This window comes from Corticium candelabrum, chromosome 12 (assembly GCF_963422355.1).
Source record: "Corticium candelabrum chromosome 12, ooCorCand1.1, whole genome shotgun sequence".
Taxonomy (NCBI): Eukaryota; Metazoa; Porifera; class Homoscleromorpha; order Homosclerophorida; family Plakinidae; genus Corticium; species Corticium candelabrum.
In genome coordinates, this window is record NC_085096.1 from 6,004,190 (window position 1) to 6,014,155 (window position 9,966).

Sequence of the window (9,966 nt, forward strand, 5' to 3'; positions counted from 1 at the left end):
CCGGATTAAAAAACCGGAAGCTACTTACCTGGAGCTGGAAATGGCCACAGCGGTTGGTTGTTGCGGGCGAGCACCTACTTGTCCTCTCGAAGACGATGCCAATCCCTCACTGCAAATTACAAGAACAAAAAATGACAAACAAAACCACGGCAGCAGGAACAGAGCGCGCAGTTGTAGTACCGAAGTAACAGACATTTACTCTCCAAACCGCAAACCACATGTGCAACAGCAAAGCCTCTGTACGTAGAGACCTCTCGTATTCACCTAGGACGTTCTAATAACTAACGCTACGGCTGCATCCTTGCATGGTTTCGTTGCTAACAACAAACAAACAAAGAAAGCCGATCGAAAGTAAGACGCGTTTGAAAAAAATTCCGTTGTGTCGCAAAACAGCACTCCAAGCACGTCTACACGAAACAAAAGATTACGAAACAGTACCTCTCCTCTTCGGAAGTTTCGCTATACTCTTCATTTCATTGCCAATGGAAGAAGATACATTGACCACCTGACACCCGGTCGGATGCATAACCAATCGGGTGACCCGTGTATTTATGTCTTGTTTAGGCTGCTTGGACCACAACAAATAACCAGTTTCTTTGATAGCGAACCTGGTGCTAGGTGAATAAATGCCCACGTAATCAGATCTTCTGGATGGTCCCACCGACCACACTCCCGTACAGTTTTACAGCAGTTTTGAGTGTTTTTTAGGTGATGTTACGCGACTCCACCAATCTATCACTTTTTTGAGTAATCGCTAAATTATAATACGTAATGAGAAATGTAGGAGGCCAGCGATACCCACAGGCAATTACCGCAGTATGTGTTGACGCTTTGCTCCATTTATCTGCTAACAAATGATCTCCCTTTGGCAGAAATTTAGTATGTTTGGCACTTGGGTTTGCACCACACACTTTGATTTTGTAGCATTGGAGTTTTGTAGTAAGGTGCCAAAATACTCATTCTAGAAATCACAATAGCTGTTACATATAGTATAGACAGATCGAATGTACAGCCTAACTTCCGGAAAATATTTCTTATCGACGGATAGTAACGGTGATCTGCAAGGACGTAGGTAGGGTCGTTACCGTTCGCATACGGGTAGTTAGAAAATTGACCAATAGCAATGCGTAATATGAAACGCTCCCCCAAGCGTGCGCATTCAAAATGTAGTTGTAAGTAACGCAACGCGCTACGCACTTCAAATTTGCACAAGACATAGAAATTAGCGATACAACAAAGACCTGTGAGTTCCATTTTTGATTGCTTTGTTCGTGCGATTTTAGAATAATATTTTTCGCGTGGTTTTCGCCTCTAACGTACAACGAAACGGAATCAAAAGCAGCAATTGAATATCCAGCCCGCATACGTTGTGCACCGCCATGTCGGGGATCTGCTTGCAACGTTTCATAGTCCACAACGGAGCCGTTTCTTAGTTTTTAGGCTTTCAAATCTGTCAGACGCCTACTTTAGGAATGCCCACTTTGGCACACCTCCTAAACCGCTTCCTGGTATTGCGTAAATTCGACTTTGTATATTCTTCCACATACACCCTTGCTTGATCCACTCTCCTCCTCCTCAATCATACCAAACCGCCTGCCTCGTAACTACTCATCTCTTTCTGCCACAATGCATCCTCTCCACGCTTGTTCATCCCTCTCAGCACCTGCCGTCTCCTCTTGTACTCCACACTTCGCTGTCTGAGCAACTGTTTCTCCTTCTTGACATCTAGTTTTTCAAGAAGGCGTATGGAAACATCATTGTGTAGAATGCCCAAAGAGTGCAGCACACTAGCCAATCACACTGCCAACATTTCGTTGGATAACAGCCAATGATGTCCTCAAGCGAATAATTTCAAGAGAGGCAAATACCCCCTTTGGGCAACGCCTCCAAATGAGAGAATGAAGCGCTTCGTTAGAGTTTTGCGTGTCTCCGCGTTGCAACCTCTCGAGTAGATCTTCATCGCTCAACCTCTTTTGTCATTTGCTCTGGCAGGTCTTTTTCGGCAAAGCCAAGCACAGTGAGACTATGAGAGAGGTAGTCATGTACGAGATATACATGTTATCGATATTACATTTTTAAATGCAACAAAACGTATTGGGCATAGCGCCAACATGCATTTTTGAAATACGGGTACCTATAAGATAATAAGTATAGACTGATTCAACGTACAGCCTTATCTTCTGAAAATATTTTCTTATAAACGCCTTCTTCTGCTTTGTTTGTGCCTCATCTTGGCAGTAGTAGTAGATCTGTGTTCCTTCTCTAATGTGAATGTGCTTGTTCTATAGATTGACGTACTGTAGTTTTTAACAACATTTAGAGAGCTTTCGGGTAGAGATAGGCAGCCATGAACGCAGGTTCTAACACAAGTTACACCGATAGGCGGTTTAATGTCTCCCACGCGTTTTTCATTTTCTTAATGTGAAATGGGTCAATGCGCATCCAATTCGCATCTATGCGATGTTGATTGAATGCTGTGGTGTGACCGATCTGAATGTGACCATGCTTTTATGTGCATTGCTGCAGTTAGTAAAACTTGACGACTCAATGCTGGGATGTCTCACACGTGTTAAAACAGTAGGCATAGGATATTCGCTTCCAAAATTAAAGGTGCTGCTGGGTCAGGACTCTGCCTCGCAGTTCGAGTTGCCTCGCAGCTGGTGTTACGTCACGTGACTGGCCGCTACTTTAGGTGTACAACGCCTAGGGTAATAATGTACACATGTACCGATATTGCATTATTTGTCTTGTTTCGCGTTTCCGGCAACGTATCCGTGTGTCTAGCTAGCTTGAATATAAGCTTACACGTAGGTATTCTAATAATCGGTAATCAGTATACTGGGCACGATGACTACACGCGCGTGCGTGTAATAGATCGACATATAATAGTACCGTGCAGACGTGTCACTCGATTAACTCTAGGCAGTCTTCGGCGTCGGCCGTCAAGCTGCGTGATGGAGCACCGGCTTGTGTTGATTCAGAAACAGCATGAACGTGTAAAGTTTTAACACAGTTGGAAGCTCTGTGTCAGACGACCTGTCACCGTGAGCCGCAGCTGCGCTGCCCAGCTCTTCATATTTCTCTTTACAGTTCGTTCGGGTCGTCCAGACGGCAGAGAGTCAGTGGAAGTTGATCGTCTCACCACATTGCATTGCAAGGCAGGCATCGTGTGCATTGATTTGTGCAATGCTTACAACCGAGCCATTGACTGCAGCAAGTAGGAACGGTAACCGGACTTCTAGTTAGATGGCAAAATTTGCAGCGGAGCATCCTTGCTGCTACGTCCGCAAGTTTTGATGTTTTGCGTGGTTTTGATGGCAACAGTTGTAGTCGGCTGTGTTTACGTTTCCCAGTCGATCCGGTCATGTATTTCAAAATTCCCGCTAAAATCTCCCGGCTGTCTTTAGAACGCGCTAGTGAACAATGTTGTCTAGCAGGTTGTTTTCGACTACTTCACGTCGTTTTTGGCATTCTACGATTTGGATAACGGCAACTACGCAGATGAGAATGTTCGAAAATTCAAAATTCGGTTACAATTATCTGCGTAACGGCTGACTCTCGTATCGCAGCGAACACGTTCCTGGTACATCCAGGTTAGCATGTTACCAAATTAATGATTTTTCAGTTGCAGTGAGGCGAGATATGAAGCAAAATGTGTGGAAGGGTCCCCATTCCAGGACTCAGGTTGACGTCTCTGGTTCCAATATCGTCCAAGTGACTATACTACTCTACACGCTTACACAACAAGTTTGCTACCAGCTGATCTAGACACAATTCACTGAATTTAGATAATTTTTTACACACACTTTCTGTAACTTCTGATTTTATATTATAATTCCTTACAACCTACACATCTAGCACTAGCTGTAATCATCAAAATTGCCCCGCCCCATATGTTACTCCTTCTTTTGCCACTGCCTTCTGTTGTTTTTTCTTTCTCTCCCTTCTCTGGTAGTGCCTCCTTTTCTTTGATTCAGGTTTTTCCTGATATTCGCTTTTTTTTATTCTTTTTGTGTCCATTTTCTTAGCTGTAACCATCGCATGCCTCCCGATATCTTCCCCACCCTCTCTACTCAAAACTCGTAAAAAAACCTTCCCCATCATTAAACCGAATTACAGCTAAATAGGAGGATAGCTCCAAAGTTGGAAGCCCAGAGAATTCCGACTTTGGAGCTATCCTCCATAAAATATTATTAAACCCCTCATTCACGTTTGATGTGCCGCCGTGTAGGCACTTATTCAAGAGGTCATCACTGCTGAGCTCCTCGTATGCAGGCTTGATGATAGCCGCAATCGGTTCTGGGATGACGTCATGGTGGCTGTAGGAGGAGGCATCCTTATTGTATTTACACCATGTGCCCTCGCCATCTGGGCAATAATGATGTTGCGGATTATTGTCCGTTGATGACCGATGGTAAAATGTTGCCCAGATGGCTTTCTTCATCTGTTCTAAGCTCGCCTGGTTTTCTCTTATTGCTCTCCCATAGTACATCTGCAATTCTTTCATCACAGCCAGAGTAAGTCTTCCTTTCCCATCCAGTCCCTTTCCGTCAGCCAGCTTCTTTCCTTTGTTGTCAGATTTTATTTTTTCCAGGCGAGCATACATTCTTTTGGACACATGGTTTATGCATTCCAGCTTTTCTACCAAGAGGTCTGGGCCATATGGTGCAGAATCATTGATGCCTTTGATGGCCTTGCTGTCTCCATCTCCCAGGTATTCCACATACCTTGCTTGCCGTGTGGCCACAGACCTCTGGAACATGTCGATCATACTGGACACCTCCATCCCACCTGATGAACCGCTATAGTTCTTGTGGCATTCTGGCACATGTTTTGAGAGCCACTCATCATATTCTGCAGTGCCTTCTTTTTTCTGACACATGGTGCAGGCACGGCAGTACGATGACTTGACGGATATGTCCACCACTTTTCCAGACACAATAGAAATCAGCGTGCCTACACCATGGAAAGATAAGTAGCCTCTCTTCCGCCAGGTTCCATCACCAGACACCCCAATGTCAACTGTACCGTCTGGATTAGCTTCATAGAGGTGCCTGGTGTCGTCCACGGCCTTTGTCATGCTCTTCTCCGCTTCTTCTTTGGCACAACGCCGAAGAATGGTCACGTGACCAGAGTAGGACGATTTCGTCAAGGAACCTGGCATGTTCATTGTGCAACAGAAATGCTTGAGCGGTTCGAGTCCACAGCCAATCAGTCTCATAGCCAAAACCATGCGCCTATTGACGTCCATAGCACCGCTGTTGATCTTCTTGCTCGTGTAGCTCTGTTCTTTGTGCTTACACTTTCGACACGTAACCGCGAGCTTGGACGCCAATCCCATCCGTTGGTCTTCATCTTCTGACAATGAAATTTGTCCATGGCACTTGTTGCAAACAACTGTTGCCGCTAGGAACTCCGCCAACACGTTCATGTCGACGAGACGGTAACCCTCGAGGCCGGAGTGCGATGACGACGCCGTCTCGTATGACGCATCAGCCAGCTTCGCCGCTGAACGCGACAACTGCACTGCCGGCTTCTTGGGCTTGCTGTATTGGTTTCCACGAAACCGACGTTTACGTTGAAAAGACATGCTAAGCAAGAGAGAAAGCAGAAAGAACGCAATGAAAACAGCCGATACACGGATCTGACGGGATCTCATAGCGCATCGTCATTTATATGCATATAACAGCCCATTGACGTCACAAGGTCGAAAGCCCGGATATTGCTACGTATCTGCCTGTTTTCTGCGGTTTTTTCCGGCTTCCAACGCCTCCAAAATTCGAATTTTTGTAGTCACGTGACTTCGCACACAAGTTTTTGGGGACACTTTACTGACGAGATACGACGCTGATATTTTGCTCAGTGCAAGGTAATATGCTATAGTTTGCAAATGGAAAATAATCTAAAATAGCGATTTTTGCGACTTGCACTACATAGTTCCACCTCAAATGACCCAGCAGCGTATGATGCCCCTTCTCCCACAGCTGGTCTTCTCCTCTGTTCTTCATACCTCGAAGAACCTGTCGTCGTTTCTTCACCTCGGGATCCCGTTTTCTGAGCATCTTACGCTCCTTTCTTTCGTCCAATCGTTCCAGCAAACGGCGAGACAACTCAGTGTTAGTAACACCTAACGACTCTAACACAGACACCAAACCAACGTTGCCTGAATTTCGCTGAATGACAGACAGTGCGGTTGACATCTCTACAATTTGCAGAGACGACGGTAGATGTTTCGGCACCCTCTTCCAAATGAGGCTGTGAAGAGATTCATTGGAGTTTTGGGTGTCGCCACGCTGCACTCTGTCCAGGAGATCATCGTCACTCAGACGAAGAAATACAGGCTCCATCAGCTCAAGGACTTCTTTTGGATGTCCTTGTCCTTGTATGTTGGGTCTCTCCTCAAATACTTGCACCAAGAGTCATCTCCAGGTGGGCAAAAGGTGTGGTCATTAGAATGATGCCCAAAGATAGCAGCGATGGCAGAAACCATTTTGTACTTGTTTCCAAGATTGCTTCGAATGGCCATACCATAGTAGTTCTGTAATTTGTTGATCAAGTCAGCTGTTAGTCTGCACTGTCCTTTGATGCCCTTCCTCACAGTCCCAGATGGCAAGGGAATAGCAAGGTCTTTGTGCTCAGTCCAGAGCCTCCTCAGTTGAGTTCCCATCCTCTTCTGCACGTGACCGATGCAATCCGACTTTGTGATTGTAACGTCATCACCATACGGGTTTGCAGCAACAACAGATCGATACGCAGAGCTATCGCCATCCCCAATGAATGTGGTATAGCGCAGCTTATAATGTTCCAGAGAGCAACACCACATGATGACAGCACCATGGGTCTCCATGCTGTTAGAAGAACCGGTGTAGGTCAAGCTGCAATTCTCAACATGAGAGGCCTTCCATTCCCTATAATTCTCACTTCCCCTGTCCCAAGAACTATGCGACTGGCAATTCTTGCAGAAACGACTTTCGATTTCGTAATCGATTACCTTGCCTGTTACAGCAGAAATAGCTGCCTGTACCCCATACAGACTTTGATGGCCTCTCTTCTGCCAGGTACCATCACAAGATACAGCCACATCAACAACATCCTCAGATGAGGCGAAACCATGAAATTCCGTGTCATCCTCATCGTCGTGAAAACCGCAAAAATCATCGCCATCATCATCATCATCTGGATGATAGGTTGCTATCAGTGTTGCACCGATAAGAGAATTTCGCCGATATACCGATAACCGATATGCAAGCACACAATGAACCGATACCGATAGCCGATACCGATATCTGATAAATTTATACTATTTTGTAGATACTAGATAAAGAGTGATGTTCATTTTTTACATATGTCAAAGTTCTTCTTAATAAATAACAATGTTTCTGTTCGCTCGGGTGCTAGCCTGTTACGTTTATCATTACAGATGTTGCCAGCATCAGAGAAAACCCTTTCTGAGGGAACAGATGTTGCAGGGGCACTTAAGTAGCGTTGTGCAAGCTCTGACAGAAGTGGAAATCTCCTGTTGTTTTCCATCCACCAGCTGTCACAGCTGGCCTGGTGAAAATCTATTACTGGTTCTGACAGATAATGGTCAATGTTCGATGGAGTCTTAGAACTTGCTGAACAGGAGCCCGTTTCTTTTAAAATATCTGAGAAACTTCTCCAAAGTAAACTTTGAGGTCTCTTAGGAGAGGGTGGGCAAGTGTCCTCTGCACATGAGTCAGGATCTGATTTTGTTTCTAGCAGTAGTTCATGACATTTCTCCTGAAGAAGACCTCTAGCAAAACTTCTTTCTGATGTGTCACTGAAAAACTTGTCCTTGAATCTGGGGTCCAACAGTGTTGCTAAGACTAAAGAGTAGTTATCAGTTATGTCCGAAAATCTCTTTTGCAATGACTTTAGAATCTCATCCTTCATTGACTGAATTCCTTTGTCATTATGTTGCTCTTTCAGCGTCCTATGAAGCATTCGAACAAACGGAATGACTAATGATATGGTCGATGCATTAGATGAGACTGCTTTTGTGATTTCCTCGAAAGGTTCAAGTACCTCAATAACTTTTGCAGCTATTTCCAGCTGTGTTGCTGTCAGTTGGGGAATCCTATACTCTGAGGAATAAGCAGCTATGGCCATCTTTTGTTCTATGATTGCTTGGAGCATGTAGAGGGAGGAATTCCATCTGGTTGATACATCTTGTGGTAGGCGGTGCTGAGGTAATCCGAGACTAGCTTGAATCTTTTGCAGACGTGAATGGGCAAGTGATGAATGTTTAAAGTGACTAACAATTCTGTGGCAGACGGCAAGCAGATCTTTAACTACTTTTTGAAACAACAGTCCATCCCCAATGACTAACTGTAGTGTATGGGCAAAGCAGCCATAAGATGGAACACATGCTTCTCTCATTCCCTTGACCATGTTAGCAGCATTGTCTCGCAGCACCAAGTGGACTTGGTTCTTCTTTATGTTCCAACCGTCCAACATTTGCAGGAAAGTATGACACAAGTATTCACCAGTGTGAGCCTCTTCCAGTGGAAGGACATGAAGGATAGCAGATTTTCTTTCAAAATCATCAGTTAACCAGTGAGCAGTAAGACTAAGGAAGTTTGCAATACCATCATCAGAAGTCCATCCATCTGTGGTAAAACTGAAGAAAGACACTCCATCCACCTGTTTCCTGACTCCACTCCTCACTTCTTCATAGACCTTAGGCAGAACTGTCTCAGTTATGTATCTTCTACTAGGAAGAGAATACCTCGGCTCAAGCTCACGTAGCAGACGAGTAAACCCGACATCATTCACTATTGACAGGGGCTGTGAGTCAATGGCAATCATTTCAGCGATTAATTGATGCACTCTTTGTGCGCGTGCATTATTGATGTCCCATTTCCGTACGTCCAGCAACGACTGCTGGAGAAAGCACGCAGATGCCTTGGTTTGCTTTCGGTCTTTAGCCTTCACCTTCTCCTCCTCTATGGCCCTTTCGTATGCCGCACTCCTATCTTGGTGTCGAGTTCTCAAGTGATGCTGGAGATTTGTGGTGTTGAAGGTTTTTGTCGTCTGTCCACCGCGTGATATCTTCATCTTGCAAGCCTTGCAGCGAGCGAATCTTGCGTCCTCAGTTACCTCAAAGTACTCCCAAATGGGAGACTTCCGTCTCGTCTCCGCCGACATGCAGGCTACTCACGTGGTTCTACAGTACCGTTCTGCATACGCATGCGCAATCTATCGGCGAGCACCTACGCGCAATTTACCGATTCCCATACGGTACCGATATGCCTATATCTGCCGATAACCGATAGCCGAATCTTGTGTCCTCAGCTACCTCAAAGTGCTCCCAAATGGGAGACTTCCGGCTCATCTCCGCACCTACGCGCAATTTACCGATTCCGATACAGTACCGATATGCCTATATCGGCCGATAACCGATAGCCGATCCGATTATCGGTGCAACACTGGTTGCTATTGAAGAAAACAAACAATTTCTTTATAGGTCATTCCAATAAAATGTGTTAGTTACCTACCAGGATTAGGTGTTGCACTGTCACAGTATGCTTTCAGTTCATGGACTGCCCTCTCCATCTCCACCTTGGCTACAGAAACAGCAGCACCATGAACAGCCTTCTGGTTTGATACAAATCCCTCATTGGCTAGACCACCGTGCATGCCAACGACAACTGCTAGTTTCTAAATGTAGAAAAAACGAAATAGACAACGTGTACTAAAGCACAAGTGACGACTCTCACCTGTAAAGCCTTCTGGCCACACCCGATCTCACGTGCAGCGAGCACCATTCTCCGGTTGACTTCGAATGGGCTGTTGCCACCACCGCCAATTCGCTTCGAAGAATGGAAAGCAACGCCAGTTCGCACATTTACACCACAATGACTAGAAAGAAATACGCACAATCTCAGCGGGTGGACATTGTTGTGGCATTACGTCAATACGCCACGTTCACACATTCTAGTTATG

At 45.3% G+C, this 9,966-nt stretch overlaps 2 protein-coding genes across 2 annotated transcripts; both read right to left on the reverse strand.

Moving 5' to 3' along the window:
• Nucleotides 1-6,305: 6,305 nt before the first annotated feature.
• Nucleotides 6,306-7,164, reverse strand: LOC134187650 (uncharacterized). The gene is made up of 2 exons (XM_062655802.1): nucleotides 7,111-7,164; nucleotides 6,306-7,051 (listed from the first exon to the last, which is right to left on the reverse strand). The coding sequence occupies exons 1-2, from the start codon at nucleotides 7,162-7,164 to the stop codon at nucleotides 6,347-6,349; spliced, it is 759 nt and encodes a 252-aa protein (XP_062511786.1). The 3' UTR covers nucleotides 6,306-6,346.
• On the reverse strand, nucleotides 6,990-9,168 carry LOC134187651 (zinc finger BED domain-containing protein 4-like). The gene has a single exon (XM_062655803.1). It carries the CDS (start codon nucleotides 9,166-9,168, stop codon nucleotides 7,333-7,335), a length of 1,836 nt encoding a protein of 611 aa, XP_062511787.1. The 3' UTR covers nucleotides 6,990-7,332.
• Between the last annotated feature and the right edge of the window lie 798 nt (nucleotides 9,169-9,966).